This window comes from Pelobates fuscus, chromosome 4 (assembly GCF_036172605.1).
Source record: "Pelobates fuscus isolate aPelFus1 chromosome 4, aPelFus1.pri, whole genome shotgun sequence".
Taxonomy (NCBI): Eukaryota; Metazoa; Chordata; class Amphibia; order Anura; family Pelobatidae; genus Pelobates; species Pelobates fuscus.
The window spans coordinates 172,452,389-172,476,861 of NC_086320.1; the positions used below are offsets into that span (position 1 = coordinate 172,452,389).

Genomic DNA, 24,473 nt, shown 5'->3' on the forward strand with positions numbered 1-24,473 from the left:
AAAAGCACATTGCAGGGCTGGCGCTTGGACAGTGCAGGCCCTGCATTAGCTGGCAGGGGAGAGCCTTGTTGCCCCCCTTCCGCTCCCTCTCCTGGATCCACCAGTGGCCTATGTAGTCAAATTCAGTGATAACGAGATTTAGAAAGGGCAGAAGTGATGGTTGTGATTTGGTAGAGAACTCCCAGAATTAAATATTATTCAGGTTGGTCTCCCTTCAAAGAGGATAATCAATGGAAGATAGAACGGTAATCTGGAGTGTTAATCCTCTTGAGACATGTAGAAAATAGCAAACGAATACTGCAGATAGTATAAACTTTAGCTATTTATTGATAAAGTATTGCACTTACAAGAAAGTAGATATCTAGATGCATATCTTCACATTCAGGAGTAATGAGGGAAATTCACTCTCAAAAAGTAATTTTAATTGATAGGGTTGTATTTATCATATTTATTCAATTATATATATTTTAACTTTTGGGTGTTCTTTTGTACAGTTAACCCTTTGGGTTTTTTGTTTCTATTGAATTAAGGAAGCGTATCTTGTGGCTGTCTGCAAGACAACTATTAAAAACGGTCTTAGCCCTGCAATATAAACATTGCAGGGTTAAGGAGACGGGGACAGTGTACCCAGACCACTTCAATGAAATGAAGTGGGAGACGTGCCTATAGTATCCATTTGAGAGAGAAAAAGCTGGAACAGAGGCCTAATTGAATTTAAGCACCATAACCACTACAGTAGTCAAATTCTTAGATGGCATTGATAGTCTGAGAGCCATGGCAACCCTCTGATCTCTGAATGTATTATTGTGATCCGATGTTGGACAGATTAATCTAGATAATGTCAAATTGTAATATCTGCATTATCTATGCGGCTAGAGACAGGCCAGGCTATGGCTTTCTTTCTTTCGCTCTCTTTCTTTCTTTCTTTCGCTCTTTTTTCTTTCTTTCGCTCTTTTTTCTTTCCCTCGCGCTTTCTCTTTCCCTCGCGCGCTTTCTCTTTCCCTCGCGCGCTTTCTCTTTCCCTCGCGCGCTTTCTCTTTCCCTCATACTGACACAGGTACACGTACACACCAACATAGGTATACACACATATATACTGACACAGGTACACGTACACACCAACATAGGTATACACACATATATACTGACACAGGTACACGTACACACCAACATAGGTACACACATATATACTGACACAGGTACACGTACACACCAACATAGGTACACACATATATACTGACACAGGTACACGTACACACCAACATAGGTATACACATATATACTGACACAGGTACACGTACACACCAACATAGGTATACACATATATACTGACACAGGTACACGTACACACCAACATAGGTATACACATATATACTGACACAGGTACACGTACACACCAACATAGGTATACACATATATACTGACACAGGTACACGTACACACCAACATAGGTATACACATATATACTGACACAGGTACACGTACACACCAACATAGGTATACACATATATACTGACACAGGTACACGTACACACCAACATAGGTATACACATATATACTGACACAGGTACACGTACACACCAACATAGGTATACACATATATACTGACACAGGTACACGTACACACCAACATAGGTATACACATATATACTGACACAGGTACACGTACACACCAACATAGGTATACACAAACATACTAGCCAGTGATGTATTTTGGATTTGTGCTGCCCTGGGCAGGACTAAACTTGGGCACCTCCTTAATCTAATTTTGCCTCCCCTCAGCTTACTATTTAAGACCACCACACGTCCTCATGGTTTCATGCGCTGATAAACCGTAATTGGCACACACTGTTTAACCAACACACACTGACAGACACTCTCTCTCTGAAAGACACACACACTCACAGAAAAACTCACTGAAAGACAGACTGACATACACACTCACACTGACACACTCACTGACAGACACATTCACAGACACACTGACAGACAAACACTCACTGAAAGACAGACAGACATACACACACATATTTTATCATACACTCAAAAAAAATTACTTTTTTTAATTATTATTTTAATTTCTTTAGCTTGCGTGCAGTTTTTTTTTGGGGGGGGGAGCTCTTGTGCTGCTGTGTGGGCTCTTGATCCTTACTGATGCCGGAGTGAATTCATATTCCGGCTCCTGGCATCACAGAAGGGCACGCAAGGGAGTGGAGTGAGAAGAACTCCGAGACCAACGCTCTCTTGTTGCCCGCCCACAACGCTTGTTGCTGCCTGCCTCGGGTGGTGGGGAGGCCCAGACAGAGACTAACAAGGCATTTGCTGGGGCATTCCTTGCTGACCTTGTGATAAATACATAGCTGATACTGACACAGATACACACACACACACACACACACACACACACACACTGACACACTGACACACTGACACACTGACACACAGACACCGACAGATGCATACTGACACACACACATACTGGCACAGATACACATGCAATAAAAAACAAAGAAAAAGGTTACTTGTGCACTATTCCAAATCGATATGCACATTTAGGTGTAAGCTCACCTTTCATGTGAGACACACACACACACACACACCTACTTAAAGGCGCACTATAGTCACCTGAACAACTTTAGCTTAATGAAGCAGTTTTGGTGTATAGAACATGCCCCTGCAGCCTCACTGCTCAATCCTCTGCCATTTAGGAGTTAAATCCCTTTGTTTATGAACCCTAGTCACACCTCCCTGCTTGTGACTTGCACAGCCTTCCATAAACACTTCCTGTAAAGAGAGCCCTATTTAGGCTTTCTTTATTGCAAGTTCTGTTTAATTAAGATTTTCTTAATAGCTTGCTAGACCCTGCAACTGCCTCCTGTATGTGAAGTTCAATTTAGAGATTGAGATACGATTTATTTAAGGTAAATTACATCTGTTTGAAAGTGAAACCGTTTTTTTTTTTATGCAGGCTCTGTCAATCATAGCCAGGGGAGGTGTGGCTAGGGCTGCATAAACAGAAACAAAGGGATTTAACTCCTAAATTGCAGTGAAATTGCAGGGGAATGATCTATACACTAAAACTGCTTTATTTAGCCAAAGGTGACTATAGTGTTCCTTTAAGTGGAGCACTTGAAATAGAATAAAAATTAAATATATATGTAAATGCGGTGAACTTACCCTACGCTACCTTGTTAAAATCTTGAACTTGTGATACATATCTGTTTTCTGGGCGTAGTGATAGGGGAGAAGTTTTATTAGAATTTTTTTTTTTTTTTTTTCATTTTATTCCTGTCTCTCTGATTCTTACCTGGGAGGAGAGATACTACATTCCTTGGTGGTACACTAAAGACTTCTGCTAGCGCCTCTGCTGCATTCAGGCAGCACTGGAATTCTGTAGTATCAGAGCATTGCAATGGTCTGACTTCTGGGGCCACTCTCGCTCCAGAGGATCGAATTTCTATATATATGTGGTTTGCACCTAATTGAGCTGCATATCACAGGCTCTCCATACAACGTTGTCCTGCCTGCTCTACCTTCTGCCCGGGCTGTCCTCTTCTTCCTCCACCTGTCAGTGTGTGGAGGACGACATCAGGCTCAGCAGCAACATTTCAATTTGCTCACTGTTAGGCTTCCTGCTTTCCATCCGGCCCAACTTTAGTCAAGTAAATAGTGCCCCTTTTAACTGGGAAACTAAGTAATTGTCTTAAAAGTGCACAGTTTTGTGGTACAGGTAGGTTAGGTAGCCATTTGCTGACCATTGATGATTCCAAGGCCAGTGTGATACTTAAAGGATCACTTTAGGGTCAGGAACACAAACATGTATTCCTGACCCTATAATGTTAACACCACCATCTGGGCCCCTCATGCCTCCATAAATATAGCAAAATCTTACTGTATTCAAGCCTGACTCAGAAAAACAAGCAGTCTGCTGACTTCATTAGAAGTAGTGGCCTGATCCAATCACAGTGCTTCTCATAGGATTGGCTGAGACTGACAAAGAGGCACAATTCAAACACAGCCCTGGCCAATCAGCATCTCCTCATAGAGATTAATTGAATCAATGCATCTCTATGAGGAAAGTTCAGTATCTGCATGCAGAGGGTGGAGACACTGAATGTTTGGATGCATTTTAGGCAGCCATGACCCAGGAAGCACCCCTAGTAGCCATCTAAGAAGTGGCAAGTGAAGTTTTCTCTGAAAAGACAGTGTTTACAGCAAAAAGCCTGAAGGTAATGATTCTACTCACCAGAACAAATTCAATAAGCTGTAGTTGTTCTGGTGACTATAGTGTCCCTTTAAGGCATAGAGAAGGAATTTTTGTTTGGTTCTGGACTGTGGCAGAGGTAAAGTGAACATGTTAAAGTCCTTCCTTGTTCATTCTCTCTATCCACTCCTTATATAGCCTTAACTGGTAAGACGAGAATTTCATACATAAGGTAATATAAGAAAATACAGAAAGGGAAGATATTTCGTCATATCCACTGTATGATAGGATCATTTTCCTTTTTTTTTCTTTTTTTTTTTTTTCTTGCTATAGACCCCCAGCACCGCGGCACGCAAGGACAGTTGCCTTGGACTTCCATAGAATTCGGGACAGAGAAGCAGTGGTGATAGCTCAGCGGCAGGCCTGGGGCTGGCGCAAAGTGATATAGGTGCATCTGCGCTCTAACCACAAATGGCTGTCAATGTCTATACTAGTTGTTTATTTTAAGCTTTTGTCTCCTGCTGCCAGTATTGGTGGGTGCCAGTGGTTTATCAAGCTAAAACAACTCAGTGGGTCACATATCGTGGCACTATGCGGTTATCTTCTGAGATCCTAATCCCACGCCTTATGGCAAACTGCCTGTAACGGAACCACTGGCACCCCGACAGGGTACCTTCCGCTGACGGATGCTCCAAGTGCTTTCTGAGGACTCCAAGCACTCTGCCTGACACCATAACCACTGCAGACCCCACCAACCGCCGCAGCTTGGTTGGGGTCTCGCAGTCTCCACCCACTCTGGACCCAAGACCAGGGTCCAGCTGCCAGTAGGTGGACCTCTCCGAATCCCATAGAGCAGGAACAGGAACAAGCTCTTAGCAGAGCTTAGTGATTATACCCTGGGGAGTATAGCAATCCCCAGAGTGTAGTTCTCCAATCCCCCAAACATGAGCCGAAACTTCATGAAGGTCCAAGATGATCTGAACTTTTAATGACCACACACTAGCTTTTATGCAAGTCCCCATGCAAGGGGACATCCCACAGGGTGGGACACAGTACAACCAATCATTTACAGGAACGCCGTAAAACACACCCTGCACAAACATACAAGCCCTCCCCTCTGCCTGTGATATAATTACTGAACACAATGGGTTAATGTAATTCATCACAGACGGAAAAATACACTTTTTATACATACACTGTAACTTTCAAAAAATATGCATCATATTCACATAAAACATACATATTCAGAATCAGCATACTTTAAATATAAACATAACCACAAATCATACAAATCCCTTCAGTACATAAAAAGTTAGGTGGAAGTCCTATATGACCGACCGCAAGCCCATTTTCCTGCCCAAAACAGTTCCACAGATTTGTGCTGTGCGGCCGGTCAATTTTATGCAGAAAAATTTAAAAGTCCCATTCGAATGTGCGTTTGAATTGCTGAAAATTCAGTGTAGGAGAAGGTAAGGGTCAGCGGTGTTCTTTGAAATGTGTAGCCGATTTTAGTTCCATGGATTTGGCTACAGATACCGCTGACCTCGTTCGAATGAACAATGATGGCGGCCGCCGCCACGTGTTGGTTTGTCGAATGGCGGCCACTTCGACTACTTCGGCACTTCGGCTGCATCCGAAGTGCCAATTTAAAGCTGCAGAACTGCTCCAATACAATTTTTAAAGGGGCAGCAAGTCTTTTAAAATCCAATCTGCTAAAATATTCTTTAAAAGGCAATATCTTCCAGGGGCCATAGTCTTAAAGGGGCATTGTTCACCAAAAGTCACAGTATGTCCCCAAATGGTTCTTAAAGGGCCAGCAGCAGCCTAATAAAAATCCATTGGCCCAAATAATGTTTGTAAAGGGCCATACAACCCAGGGCCATAGTCATGAGGCAGGAGGCTGGCAATCAGGCTCCTCCAACAGCCACGGGAAAAGGGCAGCTTGTCACCTAAAAATCCGGTGACAAAAGGTGTTTCGTCACACTGCCCTAGCTCAAATAACCTGTTATCTTTATAATTAACTCCTGTTGTTTTCCATGTCTAGCTAGGCTACCACTGTACTTATTACACGCATACCTGCCTACAGCTAGGACATGCACGCCTGTTGAGTTATTAAAAATAAAATTGTGCATGTTCTTTCATGTGCCCAAATGTTATATATAATGTTATATATATATTAGATTGTGTACTGCCGTTCGGGCACCTCAAGCATGTTGTACACTTTTGCACTGCAATAATAGTCCTGATATGTCATGGCAGGGTTAATATCTAGTTGTGATGTGTGACAGCAGTGCTATTACACACCCTTATGCACTTTGTTCTCTTTTCCTGTAACAATAATGATGACGTCATTTATCACATGTTTCAGTTTACATGTTTGCTTTACTTACCTATCCTTTTAGAAATTTAGTTTGGAATCTGTTTATAACAATCAGGTCTGTACGCAAACTACGCACACAACTGAAAAAATTCTCCAAGTCATGTATGTTTTAATTTGGCCATTTAATCCTAATTTAAAATTCACTTTGACTTTAATTTGAATTATTTAGAAGTCACACTTTTGTGAATACTCTATTAGCAAGACATTAGCAACAGATCTTTCCTCGCAATTTGCGAGGTGGTGCCTTTGTTGTTCCAGAATATCCCACAGATGCTCAATCGAATTGAGATCTGGGTAATTTGAAGGCAAGCACAACTAGGGATCGACCAATATTGATCTTTTAGAGCCGATACCAATACTGTGAACTTTCCGGCCCGATAGCCGATATCTTACCGATACACTGTACATTTACCGTTTTGAAAAAAACAACAATTTCTAAATAAATCTACTGTTAACTGAACATGTTTATTTATTTTTGCAAATCTTTATAAAACATTTTTATTAAGTGGCAAATGCACAAAATATACATGCCAGTCAGATTTTTTGTTTTCAATAATATTTAGTGCACCTCTCCTCTCCCATCCCTGTCCCTTAGTGCACCTCTCTACTCCCTGTCCCTTAGTGTTCCCCTCTCCTCCAGGGCTCTTAGTGTTACTTCCTGCCAGTCACTCGATTCTTAAGCCCCCAGAGCTGGTGCACCCCATTGCCGCCGTGTGTTCCACTTTATGTACGAGCCGGCCCTGCACTTTATGTACGAGCCGGCCCTGCACTCACTTTTCTCCAGCGCCGGGCTCCTTCGGCGCTGGGGACTCTCCTCCCTCTTCTGATGTAATCGGCTGAATGTGCATGCGTGGCAAGAGCCGCGCATGCTTTCCTATGGACGCTGGCGTCTTCTCACTGTGAAGATCACAGTGAGAAGCACGGAAACGCCTCTAGCGGCTGTCAATGAGACAGCCACTAGAGGCTGTATTAATCCTAAAGTAAACATAGCAGTTTCTCTGAAACTGCTATGTTTACAGCAGAAAGGGTTAATCCTAGAGGGACCTGGCACCCAGACCACTTCATTAAACTGAAGTGGTCTGGGTGCCTATAGTGGTCCTTTAAACCTTGTTTATTTGGCCCTTGCTAGCCTTTGAGTTTAACATGCTTGATTTATTGTGTTGCTTATCTGCCTCTCATTCCAGCTCTGCCTTTCTTGGAGGTCTATACAAGTTCCACTAAACATTAATTGCCGCACCATCTCTGCTTCGTTGGCCATGATAGTGGACACTTCCACAATGTGTGCAATCCTCTCTAATGGCATTGCTGGAATCACTGCCAGCACATCTGCATCAGTGCATCCTACACTCCCCCTACAAACATGAGAAATGCTTGCTGGGACAGTAGCACAGCTACTGAGAAGAGGAGAACCACTACAGAAAGGTTCTAGTCTCCCTGTCATTCAGTTCTCGGAATAGAGATGTCTATTCTGAGGCACAATTAAAGGAGATGAGGCATGGGCGTATGTTTTAAATTGCATTCATTTGGTAGCATTTAATGTTAATTCATTTTAGCCCAAGCTGTGCATACTATGACTGGTACACTATAAGCCCACACACAAACTCTACAGCAGTGTCCAGTGTATGAGCAGCCCTCAAAAATGATAGCTATTGGTTTGTGCACAAATCAGAATTCAGTTGCCAGAGGTGAATGTTGGGTATAATAAAGAATAATTCAAAAATGCATCCTGATTTATTTATTTTTTTGGTTCATTTTTATTCGAACAATGCCAGCCGTATGTATTTTGGGAAAAAGAAGAGAAATACCACTCCACCTTTGCTTCACACATCACCCTTTTTGATAACTGGAAATGATTCCAAAAATAATATCGAACTTACTGACTGCCTGTTTGGCCAGCCTTCAACGTACAAGATCACGCAGCGAGCGTTTCTGAAGTGCACAGTGCATTGTCCTAGTGCCTGTTCACATTATTAGATGTGATCGCTCCGCAAGGAACAAAATCAAGACAGTGGTATTGTCCCGTCAAAATCAGGACTGTTGGGAAGCGTGAAATTGCAACACCTCAGGCTGACTATTTTTCATAAAGATATCATCTTTGTGAAAAATTAGAATGCAACAAGTCTGCCGTAAAGTAATCTAAATGAGACAAAAATTGAAGAGAGGTTCTATTTTAACACTTCCATTTTTTTACTGAGGCAAAGCGCATTGCATCTGCAAACAAAATCTTATTTTTTTATTTTCCAGTAGGATCTGAAAAAATATAAAATAGCTTCTAAAAACACCAAGTACAATTTCATACCTTCCAACAATCTGGTCTGGGGAGTCATGATGGGGTAAGGCAAGCATGGCCCTGAGGGCGAAATGACACCTTTGTCACTAGCGACTGCCATAATGGGTGGACCTGGTTAGAAAAGGGGTGGGATGACCAACCCGAGGAGGAGATTGCGGCAGTATCGAGGAAGAGGTACCAGGACTGCATCGTTAGGATTCCTTTTAAGTAATCAAAAATAACTACTTTCTAAGTGCACTGTAGTTATTTACAGAGTAGGGATTATGTTAGTCTCTTTATGTCATCACATGCCTGGCGTGCCTTTGGTCCCTTAAGCGGTTAAATATAATGGCATAGCTATCCTTACAAACCTTTCAGTACCATTTGTTAAAAGTGACATGGAGTATAAATACTGCCATGCCACATGTTGGTTACGTACTTTGCTACCTCTTACGGATTAAAATTCCTTTTCAGTAAAAAAATACTTTGCATGAATTGTCAGGAGGATTTGAAGGGTATTTGTGGTTGTCAAAACACTCTTTTTGTTTTTTGCACAAAATATACATTTTTTTTAAACTGTAAAAGACCCAGTTATTGACTATAGCACACCGTGCACAATGAGATATATATATATATATATATATATATATATATATATATATATTGTCATCTGCTATGGATAAAAAAGTTATTTTGTTTGGTTTTTAACTTAAGCAGTGCTTTATAGTATTTATTTTTTACATTCATTTCTTAAAATGTGTTTTAATTGTGCTTATTTTAGCTCTACATTATATATAGTTTGTGGCAGTGCTTTTTCTTTTGTTTATGTTCTTTGGATCTCTTAAATTAAAATTTTGGGGGAAAAATACACAAAAAAACCTGCTGCAGTTAAACTCACTACTATTGTTGAGCCGAGCTCTCACCTCCTGGTAGCCACCACTGCTTTTTTGAGATTATCCATCCGGAAAAGATGATTTTAGGCTTAATTCAATGCTCCTCAAATTTATAGTAAATTCTGCAAACAGCCAATCAGGTGTTTCTCATAGAGAAGCATTGAATACAATACAATGTTGGGTGTCATTATGTGGTTGTTTATGTCTCAGAACTTGAAATAACTAAAAGTTTTCGTTCCCTTTAACCCCTTAAGGACACATGACATGTGTGACATGTCATGATTCCCTTTTATTCCAGAAGTTTGGTCCTTAAGGGGTTAAAGGTTTATTCCAACCGAAAACTAGTGTTTTCATAAATCACTGGTTTTAGTTAGAGCGTAACCAGTTTTGAGGTGGTATGCCACCCCCCTCCCAATTTCAAAGCAAAATGCGCTTACAGACTGCAGGCACCATGACCATTTCAAGTCACTGAAGTGGTCATGTTGCTTGGAGTAGACCTTTAACCCCTTAAGGACCAAACTTCTGGAATAAAAGGGAATCATGACATGTCACACATGGCATGTGTCCTTAAGGGGTTAATGTTATAAGAATAAACAAATGCTTGGTGAGTTGTCTGAATGATAGGTTTGATGTTAAGCTAAACGCACATAGTTTGTTATGAAACATTACTTTTATGTTGCAGAAAATCACTGTGCAGATGACATGTTATGGTGCCAGGTTCCACATTACTGCTTAACTGTTTATTCACCATTTAGCAGAAATTAGTAGTCCCTGCTAGGCTGAAGCCCGACATTCAATGATGAAATGGTGATGCAGAGCTATGCTCTGCTTCACACCACACCAAGGGTAGTGGGCAGTGATTGGCTTAGAGCAACTGCTGGTCTTAGTCAGTCATTGCCTCATTCGTTAGCATGAATTGATATGGCTCAAGGCAGAAGCATGTCTCCGGGTGACTGGCGGAAGGGGAGTGCAAAGCATGAAAAGCACTCCCCTCCTGCAGCTCACTGTATGTAGCATTGTCGAGCCACTGACTTCAGTAGATGAACTACTGTAACTTCTACCCAGCTATCCTCTATCCTGCCCCCTACAGAGGGGCTGAGGTGGGGAGAAGAGACACACAGTGGGGCTGTGGAGGACAAATACACACTATGGGGAGAATAGGACACAGAGGGACTAGGGGACAAAGAGACACGCAGAGGGCCTGGGTGCACAAAGAGACACTGTGGGGCAATGGGGGGAAGACACAATATGTGGAGGGGGAGAGACACGCAGTGGGGCTTTGGTGGGGGGAGAGACACGCAGTGGGGCTGTCGTGGGGAAAGAGACACACAGTGGGACTGTGGGTGGGGGGAGAGACACCTAGAGGAGCTTGGGGGGGGGGGGGGTGGAGAAAGTGCCACACACAGTTTGCATTTTTCTGATTGGGGTGAGGGGTGCAAGTTGCTGGTTTTGCCTAGGGTGTAAAATAGCCATCCACCGGCCCTGAGGGTACACGACCAGGATAGCACTGGTACTATCTGAACTGACTAATCAACGCATCCTGTCTCTCAGACTGAGAGTGGTGATTATTCTTTTTTTATTTCACACATAATGGTTACACACAGAGGACACTGATACTAACATGTTCGGGGAAAAAAAGAGGACACTGACGCACACACTCACTGATTTGACACTCTTACTGACACACACACTCACACTGATTTGACACGCACTCACACTGATTTGACACGCATTCACACTGATTTGACATACATTGACGGACACTCAATGACAGAGACATACACATTTTCCTGCACACTCACAAATTATATTTGTTTACAATTTTTATTTAATTCCACCCAGTCTCCCAAGATCTGGGGGTGGATCCTTGTCCTGGGTTCAAGTGTGACTACTGTCATCTTCATGATCTTCTTACTCTGCTCCCTGATGAGCTGTATAGGGATGCTGGGGTCGGATTGATGTCATAACTCTGCTCCCAGCATCACCACGCGGGGGTGCGTGGCTACAGCCTGCTGCCGGAACACTGTATTTGGGTAGAGTAGGCACATGCTGTCTGGGTAAGGTGGCTAGCCGGCTCAGCTCTTGGCTTACCCCCTACTTTTAGTTGGCATATCCCCCTGGGACCTACCTATGGTAATTCATGCCAGCAGTTGAAATAGTAATGTTATTACCCAATTAAGCCATACGTATTTCATTGATCCTCTGATGGTGCTCCTGCAGTATTGGCATGGTTCAGTATTAAATCTAGTTTAATCTGTCCTTTAAGCACTTTCTTTCATTTCAAATTCACACCTTGCTTTTTTGTATCTATTACCTGATCAAGTTCTCAAAATAGCTTACTCTATTTCACCCAGCAGTTAATTATCTGTATACTATGACAGGCTTGAAAGCATTCCTCTTCTGCTTGTTGACCCTGTTGCGAGGATATTGAAATGTTGCTACAGCTAGAGGAAGTGTCCAGTCTTGCTACACACAACTGATACTGTATACGATGTATTAATAATCTGTGAGCTCATGGACAAATGTTTGAAATCTCTTTTCCTGTCGAACATAACAAGTAGAGGGTGTGTGTGTTTGTATACATGTTTGTAAGGTGTTCTCAGAAATCTAAAGTTATAGTGTAAGTGCAGATTGTTTTGCGACCTACCTGTTTTACGACGGCTCGTACTTACGACCAGGGATAAGTGCGAGCCATTGTGGGGATTCCCTGCTCTGGTGCGTTAGTCTATGTTCGGGGAAACTTCCCTGAATATAGACGAATGCAGCAGAGCAGGGAATCCCTTAACTCCTCACTTACTGACCAATTTGTTCTATGACCCGGTCGCAAGAACGGAACCCGGTCAGTAAGTGAGGGATGTCTGTATAGCATTGTGGTAATAATGTCACCTTTTCAAATTCCAATACTTCACCTTGTGTTTTATTTCTTGTAGATTCTTTCTGGTTTATTCATTGGAAATTTTAAAGGTATGTTGACATTTTAATTTATTATTATTATTATTATTTTATAATTCTTTTTTTGGTGTGCATGGATGGTACATGACAGCAGTTCATACTATTAACCAACATACCCTGTTATAAACATGTCATGAGAGAACGAAACAGTAAAGCCGGCATAGGCAACCTTCGGCACTCCAGATGTTTTGGACTACAACTCCCATGATGTTTTGTCAGCATTATGGGTGTAAGAGCATTATTGGGGATGTAGTCCACAACATCTGCAGTGCCGAAGGTTGCCTATCCCTGCAGTAGAGCTTAGTCTGCACATTTTATGTTAATTATGCAAGTTAGAAAGACATAGTGCTAGTGCTGGATTGAGTAGGTTAACAGGGTGAAACGTGAGGTTAAAAGCTGTTGCAGAGACTTAGTTAGATTAAGGGCCTTATGCCCATGAGTAGTAGTTTGGGAATAATGCCTGTGTGTAAAAGTAAGGCCACCTAGCTATACTAGGATTATATTCAAACCTCAACGTTGGTTGCAAGTGAAGGAGTTTATAAGATGCAAATTATATTAAAATCAAGTTACTGGGGGAAAACAGAAATTACAGGATTATGTTTAAGTTCATAGCCTGGACGTATGCTCAGACTGGGTGAAAATAGTCCTCTCAGCCTATGCCTGTGATGGTCAGCCCGAGTGCATGCAGGTGCAGCAGGAAGTTCTTGCCTCCTGTGTTGCTGTGCAGCGTCACAACAGCCCCGGTTATTCTCAGGACCCAGTTCCCCATGTCCATAAGCCTCTCTCGCTGTTTCTGGAAAAAGGACTTCAGAGTCCCGGGCGATGGTGTCACATCTCAGAGCGTGGGCTCCAAGTGGTTATGTGAACCTTCTAGGTTCCCCGTCCAGAAGGGGTGTATGGGACCGGAGCACCATCTGGAGGTTGCACCTTGGATGCGGGCATCGTGTGGTGGCTTTTGCCATTCCTCCCAGCCTCTCCAATACTGCTGGCACATGATGTCAAATCTTTGCAGAAATTCTGCTTCCCATCTGCTTGGTTGCAGTTGAGCTTGTTCAGTGTTACCGTCGGCCATTTTGGGGAGGCCGCGTGTAGGCCGCCGCCTTCACTTGTGTTGGCCCAGAGCATTGTTGAGGTGGGTACTCGCTTGGTGGGGGATGGGATATTCCCCGCCGGCCAAGATGGGGGTGAGTACGAGGCTCGGCCTGTCCACAGGAGTAAAAGCTCGGGTCACCCCAGACGTAGAGATCGGCTGCTTCTCCCACCAGGGCGGCACCAGGCGGCAAAAGGGTGGAGGCTGCAGCTGCTGGTTTGCGAGAATGGTGGGTTTGTAATCCACTCCAAGGTCACTCCAGCGATGCAGAATGAGTTTGTTCGTGTGGGGATTATCTGTATCGGGTATTTGCTCCCTTTAGAACACTTTTATATCTGTTTCAGGCAGGAGCTCAGTCTGCCTATGACCTTCCAGGATGGCGTCCAAGCCCCGCGCTCAATATATTATTTTTAATATTTCATTAATGAGAGTTGCATTAGAAAGGTGTTTCACTGAGGGAAGTTTTACATTACTTGAGGCTCCTTTCACATTTGATGAAGTCATGAGAGGACATGTGACAGTTAGTGGGAGATTTGAGAAGTGTTTTTATTTTTTTTGTTAACACTAATATGGTGTTCATATTGACCCCAGTAGGCCTTTATTGGTAATATAACCCCTTGGGGTATTTTGAGAAGGAAGCAGTAGGGGGGCTCTGCTATTGCTGGCAATGAGAAGTTCAAAATGAAAGTGACTGAGTTTCGCTTGCAACTAAAATATGCAAAATAAATTTGATGAACTGAACCAAGGCATGGATGCAATTCAGTTAAAGGACTAGTGGTGTGCGTGCCAGGTCCATCTAGGGTTAACCCTGCCTGCTGTAAACATTGCAGTTTCAGAGAAACTGCTATGTTTACATTAGGGTTAATCTAGCCTCTAGTGGCTGTCTCATTGACAGCCGCTCGAGACACTTCCGCGCTTCACACTGTGAAAATCACAGTGAGAAGACGCCAGTGTCCATAGTAAAGCATTGAGAATGCTTTCCTATGGACTGACTGAATACATGCGCATTCGTCGAGAAGAGGGAGGAGAGTCCCCAGTGCCGAGGGAGCCTGGCGCTGGAGAAAGGTAAGCGTTTAACCCCTTCCTCCCCCTAAAGCCGGGCAGGAGGGGGCCCCTTTAGGGTGGGGGGGACCTATTAATATATATTGGCTAATATAGTGCCAGGAAAAGTAGTTTGTTTTTAGTAGTTTTTATTTTTTTTGGCAACACTATTTTGGAGTAACCAAACTTTCCATCTTTGCACAAGTCTAATAGGCATCAGCTGATTCTTTCAGCCTATCACTGATTGCCCAGTGCAAATAACAATACGTTCTGTTCTGTTTGTGCTCTCAATCTCTATATTCTTTGTCGTCTTCTTCCTTTTTATGTTTCTTCTTTAATCTAGAAACTAGACAAAAACCCCTATCATATAGACACTTTATTTTACTATGATCTTTTAATATGCATTATGCATTGGATAACAACCTTTTTGTTGTGTGTGTTCTTTTTTTCATTTTTAAAAAAAAATATTCATACAGTCATCCACCAGCTGGTCATGCATGTATTCCTAAAGGCTAGAATTACTGTGGAATATACTAAGCGTGTATCTTCAGGCGATGTATTGTCAAGTTGTAGTAAAGCATTGTGGGTTATTACAGATACGTACCTCAAATACTTTGTAGCCTATACATGCACAGTATACAGACTCTTCACCCTGTAGCCTGTGGCTTTATACTTCTGGATTTATATTGGGGGGCCAGTGGACCTTCCCCACAGTGCTCTGGTGCATCAAGATACCAGTGTGCAGCATTCTACTACCTGGTTGGATACATCTCCCTCAATGTTCTTGCAGCCATAGTCGCCAGGATTTAAGTCCCTAAACCAGCCTGACTCAGGATCGCTAAAGCAGACTTGGACCGGCATGTCTACTCACAGGTGAAGAAGCCACTTCTCATTCCGATCCACCATGTTCTCCCGAACCCTCCATGACACCTTGTATTAAGGAAGCAAAGGACTCTCACCATTCGCCCTATGGAAAGCCTGCAGTAGAATAAATAATATCTCCCTCAACATCTCTGAAGCACTAGCCATTTTATTTGGGAGGAAAACTCAATTTAATAAATGTATTTTTTTCAGGGACTACCAGAGGAAAGACACAGCCAGGTTCCCTCAGAATTGTTCACCAGTAGTCTGGAAATTTTCCCAAACTGCCCTGTTTCCAACTGTATCCATTTGTTTGCTATGCCAACCCCTCAGGGCAGCAGGGTTGGCCACGTTTGCAACACATAGGGAGCCTTAGCTCTGGAAAAAGTATTAGCAGAAAGCTTACTTTTCTTAAAGGAACACTATAGGGTCAGGAACACACACACATATCCCTGACCCTATAGTATTTAAAACCATCATCTAGCCCCCCTGGTGTCCCCTTGCCTCCCTAAATATAGTAAAATCGAACTTGAATACAAGTCTGCAGCTGCTGCCTCTGCCCCTGATCTGCTATGCTTCACATAGGAAAGCACTGGGTTGGCTCTAGATTGTCAAGGAGGCAGATCAGGGCTAAAATAGTAAAAAACAAAAAGTTAACATTTAGTAATTATAAAAAAAAAACAAGAGTGAGGAAGACAGAATAATCTATAAGATTAGAAAGAGGCTAAGTGAGTTATAAGAGCTTCCAAATCACACACAGAAGAGAAAATAGCACAGTCAGTTAAAAAAGGGGGACAGAAGCTTTTTCAGATACATAAATGAGAAAAGGAAAGTAAAACAAGGATTAGTTACCGTATATACTCGAGTATAAGCCGACCCGAATATAAGCCGAGGCCCCTAATTTTACCCCAAAAAACTGGGAAAACTTATTGACTCGAGTATAAGACTAGGGTGGGAAATGCAGCAGCTACTGGTAAATTTCTAAATAAAATTAGATCCTAAAAAAATTATATTAATTTAATATTTATTTACATTATTTACAGTGTGTGTATATAATGAGTGCAGTTCGTGTATGAGTGCAGTTCGTGTATGAGTGCAGTGTGTGTGTATGAGTGCAGTGTGTGTGTATGAGTGCAGTGTGTGTGTATGAGTGCAGTGTGTGTGTATGAGTGCAGTGTGTGTATGAGTGCAGTGTGTGTATGAGTGCAGTGTGTGTATGAGTGCAGTGTGTGTGTGAGTGCAGTGTGTGTATATGAATGAAGTGTGAGTGTGTGTGATGCAGTGTGTTTGTGTATGTGTTGGTGGGGGTGGGCATTTTGATATATTATTAATTATTTTATTTTTTATTTTTTAATATTATTATATATTTTTTATTATTATTATTTATTATTTAATGGAATTATTATAAATTTTATTTTTTTTAATTATATTTTTTTCGTCCCCCCTCCCTGCTTGATACATAGCAGGGGGGGGGGCTCCTTCCCTGGTGGTCCAGTGTCATTGGTAGTTCAGTGGGGGGAGAGGGGGGCTGACAGAGCTGTACTTACCTTTCCTGCAGCTCCTGTCAGCTCTCTCCTCCTCCGCGCGGTCTGTGCAGCTCCCTCTGTCAGCTCCCAGTGTAAGTCTCGCGAGAGCCGCGGCTCTCGCGAGACTTACACTGGGAGCTGACCGAGGTGCTGAACGGACGGCGCGGAGGAGGAGAGAGCTGACAGGAGCTGCAGGAAAGGTAAGTACAGCTCTGCCAGCCCCCCTCTCCCCCTGTCTGTATATGGCAATCCAAATTGCCATAATACAGACTATGACTCGAGTATAAGCCGAGTTGGGGTTTTTCAGCACAAAAAATGTGCTGAAAAACTCTGCTTATACTCGAGTATATACGGTAGGTTAAAAACAAAAGAAGGAAGCTATGTAGAAGATGATAAAATTCTAGCTGACTGCCTCAATTAATATTTTTGTTCAGTATTTACAGTTGAAAATGAAGGAAAGGGGCCTCAGTTAGGAAAAAGGACAAATTAGTCATTATGTTACATGTGAGTTTACAGAGGAAGAGGTTCTATTTCAACTGTCAAAATTAAAGACAACTAAGTCAATGGGACCTAATGGAATACACCCAAAGTTATTAAAAGAGCTTAGTGGTGTACTAGCAAAACCATTAACAGATTTATTTAACCAATCATTGTTAACAGGAGTAGTCCCAGAAGATTGGAAATTAGCGAATGTTGTACCCATTCATAAGAAAGGGAGGAGTTGGGCAACTATAGGCCAGTAAGCCTTACTTCAGTAGTGGGGAAAGTAATGGAAACCATGTTAAAGGATAGGATTGTTGAACATCGAAAAACATATGGATTTCAAGATCAGAGACGTGTTTACTTCAGGGAGATCATGCTAAAAAAATAGATCAGGGTGGTGCAGTAGACATTGCTTACCTAGATTTCAGTAAGGCTTTTGACACTGTTGCACATAGAAGGCTTAATCAATAAATTGCAATCTATAAGTTTGGATTCCAATATTGTTGAATGGGTAAGGCAGTGGCTGAGTGACAGGCACAGAGGGTTGTAGTCAATGGAGTATATTCAAAGCTTGAGCTTGTCACCAGTGGGGTACCTCAGGGATCTGTACTTGGACCCATTCTCTTTAATATTTTTATTAGTGATATTGCAGAAGGTCTTGATGGTAAGGTATGTCTTTTTGCTGATGATACTAAGATATGTAACAGGGTTGATGTTCCTGGAGAGATAAGCCAAATGGTAAATGATTTAGGTAAACTAGAAAAATGAGTTGTGGCAACTGACATTTTATGTGGATAAGTACAAGATAATGCATCTTGGACGTAAAAACCCAAGGGCAGAGTACAGAATATTTGATGGAGTCCTAACCTCAACATCTGAGGAAAGGGATTTAGGGGTGATTATTTCTGATAACTTAAAGGTAGGCAGACAATGTAATAGCGCAGCAGGAAATGCTAGAAGAATGCTTGGTTGTATAGGGAGAGGTATTAGCAGTAGAAAGGGAAGTGCTCATGCCATTGTACAGAACACTGGTGAGACCTCACTTCGAGTATTGTACGCAGTACTGAAGACCATATCTCCTGAAGGATATTGATACTTTAGAGAGAGTTCAAAGAAGGGCTACTAAACTAGTTCATGGATTGCAGGATAAAACTTACAAGGAAAGGTTAAAGGAACTTAACATGTATAGCTTGGAGGAAAGACGAGACTGGGGGATTTGATAGAAACATTTAAATACATAAAGGGAATCAACACAGTAAAGGAAGAGTCTATATTTAAAAGAAGAAAAACTACCACAACAAGAGGACTTAAATTAGAGGGGCAAAGGTTTAAAAATAATATCCGGAAGTATTACTTTACTTTATATTCATACACATAAATAAGTAAATGCAAATAAATAAAAAAATTATATATGTAAAGTTATTCTAACTGTATTTTGATATTAATATCAAAATACACTTAGAATGAAATTATATATATATATATATATATATATATATATATATATAGAGAGAGAGAGAGAGAGAGAGAGAGAGAGAGATATAAATAAATAAAAATAATACAAAAAATATATATATAATTACATAAATCATTTTATAAATATACAGGTAGATTCAAATATATAAATGTGTGTATGTATGTGTGTATATATATATATATATATAAATTAAAATCTACGTGCATATTTATGTAATATTTTTACACAATTAAGTAATTTTATTGATTGCAATTTAAGGGACCTGCCTGACAACCCAGGCAGAATGTCCAGATAATTTAATTTGCTAGCACTGTATTTAACCCTGTAACTTTCCATGACACCCTAAAACCTGTACATGAGGGGTACTACTTTACTCGGGAGACTTCGCTGAACACAAATATTAGTGTTTCAGGGGGCGGGGCCTGACTGCCGAGCTGACTTGAAGCAATCCTCAGCAGCTCCCAATGCATAGAGCACATGAAGCAATATTTTACAGCCCAAACGGCGACTAATCAAGGCAGAAAGGCCACCAATCGAAAGGTGACGTCGAGCTTAGCGAGATGACACCACCCAAGCGACATTTGGTGTAATGCTTACCCGACAAGGGCGTGAGGCCTACCAGCATGACAGGCGCAGGAGAGACTGCCGCTTTCCTGCCGCCGCAACAGACCACAAATCGGGACAAGCGCCCTCGTCGTCCCCCCTTTGAACCGGCGGGGATCATCCCAGTCTACCCTCATGAAGAGAACACTCATCACCAAACCGATCCAGGACACAAATTCTAGCGTCTGTGTCTTACACTTCTGGCATTTAGACCCTACTTCTCAGTTTGTTCTCTCCCTTGTTTCTCTCAGTGTGTTTTCCTTAGCCTCCATGTCTTGGCTCCAGGTTCCCTGCGTGAGTGTATTCGCACCTTCAGGTTCCCTGCGTGAGTGTATTCGCACCTTCAGGTTCCCTTCGTGAGTGTATTCGCACCTTTTGGCAATAAATGCTCACTTTCAGTTGCAGGAACCTGGCACCATCTGCAGGTAATAAAGGAGCGCACATGAGAGGGATTTTAAAACTTGATTGTAAACTGGAAACTTGGTTGTTTTGCTTATTTACTACTCTAAATTTATTTTGAAGATTTTTTTTTTTATATATATTTAAGATTGCTCCCAAAGAGAGCTACACAATCCATATTAATTGCTATTCTGAAAGTCCCTGTTGGCACAAAATTTGTTTGTATTCTTCCGGTGTGTCTTTGTGCATTCAGAGAACTAATAGAGAAGTTTTATATTTGGAATTATATTCTTGGAGCTGCACTGGGTGTTTAACCCCTTAATGACCAAACTTCTGGAATAAAAGGGAATCATGACATGTCACACATGTCATGGGTCCTTAAGGGGTTAAAGACTGTTGCTGCGTTGATTCAGTCTGTTAATACAATCTGTTGAGACTGGCTATCAATAGACATCTAATTAGGAACTCTATGGAAATTTTAATGTTGTTGCCAAATAATGTTACCAAATATCACTTATATCACAATATTATTATATTCATTGCTGTGGAGTCTGAAGCAATTGTTGGGTTGGGTTATTTAAGTCAAAGGGTGGTAAAAATGTGCCCACTCCAACTAAATGTGCTATATCTGTTTACAGGTAAAATAGGTTTAGGCCTATATTCACCAGATAAGTCAACCCTAAAAATAATATGCATGTATGGTAAATTGCAATATGATCATTATGCTGTATCTAAAATAATATGAGTCCGAGGTACCATAAATTGAGGAGTCGATGGTTTTGTCTACTGACTCTACAGTCCTGATGATAATACTATATAAACTGTCATATAGTTTGGCTTTGTTGTTCGTATTTCTTCTGATTTATTTTTCCTTCATTCATTGATCTTGCTAAATTGACCTCAATGTTTCCATTTTATATATATTTTTACAGATGCACGGGATGTTGAACAACTGTCTAAGAACAATGTTACTCACATTCTTTCCATACATGATAGTGCCAGGCCTATGCTAGAGGTAAGCAAAATAGTAAATGTATTTCTTCTGTAACCCTTACTGTAAGGGCCAGATTAAGAGCCCAAGGGGCCTGCTGCTGACAATTGAGGGGCCTAAGTACAGATTCTTATCAACCAAAAACACAAAAACAGTCATACCTCTCAAGCGTTATGTATCTGGTGGAGATGTTGCCGGAGGAAAACTCATAGGATGCAGCTAAAAAAAAAACTCAGATTCTCTTAAAATATGCTAATATATCTCTAATTCATACTTTCATCTTTCAAGTAAATCCATAACCCTTAACAGCAGTGTCCAATGAAGCAGGAAGTCAATGGGCGGTGTAAAAGGGTGTGCCACTGACGCGGATCATGTAAGCTGAACTCCCGCAAAGGACGAACATGCCAAAAAAGGAAGCTTGTCTGCCCAAAGAATTGGAAGGCTAGCCTGGCATAAATGCATCTAATGATGCGCTCGCTCCACGCTTTATATGGACTGTCCCCTAGCACTCACATCTCCACTTGTCTCCTTACTTTCTTACTGGCAGGCAGAAGCTCATTGTATATAGTCTGAAATAGAGAAAAGGTGGATGTAGTGAGTGTAGAAGAAAGGGAACATGTCACGGTGTTCGAGAGACTGAAGTCCGCATTACCTTAACTAATTTCATTTCAGCTAGTCCACACAAGTTTTGTTTCCATATATCCCTCTTAAGTTTCCATACTTAAGCAAGAGTATGTGAAGAGTAGTTAGGGTTGCCACCTTTCTTGGAAAAAATACAGGGAGACATGGGGACACTGAGACACTAGTTATACTGGGAGACATGGGGACACTAAGACACTAGGGACACTGAGACACTGGGAGACATGGATACACTGAGACACCAGGGACACTGGCTGGGAGACATGGGGACACTGAGACACTTGGGAACATTGTGTCCCTAGTGTCTGTGTCCCCATGTGTGTCTGTGTCCCCATGTCTTTAAGCTTCCCCTAGTGTCTGTGTCCCCATGTCTCAATGTCCCCATGTGTGTCTGTGTCCCCGTGTCTCCAATTGTCCCCAAGTGTCTCAGCATCCCCATAGATCTCCCTGTGTCCCCATGTCTCACAGTGTTCCCTAGTGTCTCAGTGTTCCCATGTCTCCCTGCAGCCTTTACCCTATCCCTCACTTCCCTAAACTATAGGCTGTCTCTGCAGGCTGGGAGCTGCTGTCTGGACTCTCTGTGCTGTGTAGCTGCGTTCCCGCGGATCAGTGAGTAGAGAGATGCAGATATATGCTGTAACTTCCTATCCTGCCTATCGAGCCACACACACACACACACACACACACACTACTGGCTGGTGCTGGTATTGCAGAGTAATCTCTTTTTTTACTGAGAAGAATACCGTGATTTGTTTTGCCGTTATTACTGCAATATCGGTACCGGACAGGCAGCCTCAAATAAACACTGTGTCATGGCCGTTACCAGTAATTCCTGTCTCTTCCGGGTTGACGGACTGTAGCCACACCCCCTCTCTGACGCGGTCTCATTGCGCTACATAATGCGACCGCGCCAGACAACAGACGCTGGATTAATGAACGGCGTACCGCGGAATTAAACCGGCTGCAACTCTTCTCTACAATTTTCCTGTGTACCGAACCGGACTCGTACTCGACTGACCTCCTTCTCCTTCCCTCGATCACGGCTAGCACTTTGACTCCTCTCGACCTCTCTCCAACGGAACCTCCCCGGAGGGGACTCTGGGACCAATTTAAAGCCTCTGGAAGCTAAGTTACCTCACTTGTGTTATGCGAACTTTTCCACTGACTACTGAGCACTCAAGCTTTAACCTGCTCGCACGTTCTCCTATCGTTATAGGAGTAATTCCTATTCATTAACCCATCAGTCTCCAGCTGAGATGTTTTCTACCAATTAAGCTAAATCAAATCTCTGCAAGTTAATCTCCATTACCTTTCCTTCATTTTATTACTGCAATTCAATTGTAGAAGATAGTCTAAGAATCCACTCACCAATACTGAAGTATTTAAAGATACAGTACCTATGTTTTCTTCAATCAAAATATTAAAGACGCAGTATCAGTGAATTCTCTGGTGAACTGTCATCTCTTTATTTCCTCAATTTATCACATTCACATCTAATTAATCTGAAATCTGCAGTTGAGCTCCATCTTACTCTATGTGAACGTGACATACCGGGCAGGTGGACAACCCTAAGAGTAGTGTGTAAACAAAAAAAAAAGTGAAATTATTATTTATTTTTTTTTAAATCTATGGGCCTATTCCATAGACATGGGCATGGAGCTACAGCTCCATCAGCCACTATGTTGATCCGGTCCTGCTTTCTGTGGTGCGGTAGAACAAATCTGTCACCATCTCAAATGTTACACAGTCTAACGAGTCTTGTATGCTGCTACTTTTAATCTAAAACCCTCTGGTTTTTTGGGTACCATACAGCACCATACAATTAACCTCTCACTCCCCAATATTGTCCCCACTTGCCACTGTCAAATAACCAACTCTACAGTTACAAATCCCTACAAATCCATTCCAATTCACCTCCTCCTTCCCCAACTTAGACTACCACATTTCCCTGACAATACACCCTCTCCTTTCCCAAATTAGCTTTTGCCACATTTGCCTGCCTATGAACTTTATATTCCCAAATTAGATTTTCCACATTTGCCCGTCAACTAACCAACTCCATTCTCAATTTAGATTGGCACATTTCCCTGCCGATAAACCTCCTCCCTCCCCCAAATAGTTGGCTACATTCTTCTTCCAATTAACCCTTCCTTGTGCTCAAATAGATCTTCTAAATCTCCTCACAATGCATACACTACGGAAGGGCCCTACGCTGGCTCCTCAAGTGCTGAGCCCTGTCATATTTTGTCATATTTCTGCTCTCACTGCCTGGAAAACCTCTGAGAGACAGGCTGACTAACTCAGCCACTACATGGGGAGGGCTCATGCCTCTGCTGCCTGTACACCCAGAGAAAGGCAGCATGCATTTTGAAGTGAGTAGGGCCAGGCAAGGTAGAGACCGCAACTGACTCAGAATACATTGCTTCCTGCCTCTCATCAGACCTTGCCTGATAGTAATAAATAAATCTGGTTGTGCTCTTTCCTCAACTCACCTCTGTTGGGGCCCTCACTGCTTTCCCTCCCCTCATGGGAGACCAGGAACGGACCACTAAACTCTGGTGGGCCCCAGTGCCATTGCAACTGCAGTGTTTTTTCCCCTGAGCATCAACATGTCCTGCAGCACTATAAACATAGAATGATGGGGCAAATAGAACTTATCGTTTCA

General features: G+C 42.2%; 1 protein-coding gene across 2 annotated transcripts in view; it reads left to right on the plus strand.

Moving 5' to 3' along the window:
- DUSP22 (dual specificity phosphatase 22) overlaps nt 1-24,473 on the plus strand; it is a 149,313-nt gene that overhangs the window by 16,150 nt on the left and 108,690 nt on the right. Inside the window, exons 2-3 of one of the 2 annotated variants that reach the window (XM_063451781.1) lie at nt 12,677-12,710; nt 21,111-21,193. In XM_063451781.1, coding sequence (XP_063307851.1) covers nt 12,677-12,710; nt 21,111-21,193 — 117 coding nt within the window. The remainder of the gene's footprint in view (nt 1-12,676; nt 12,711-21,110; nt 21,194-24,473) is intronic. The other variant, XM_063451782.1, reaches the window with a different exon arrangement.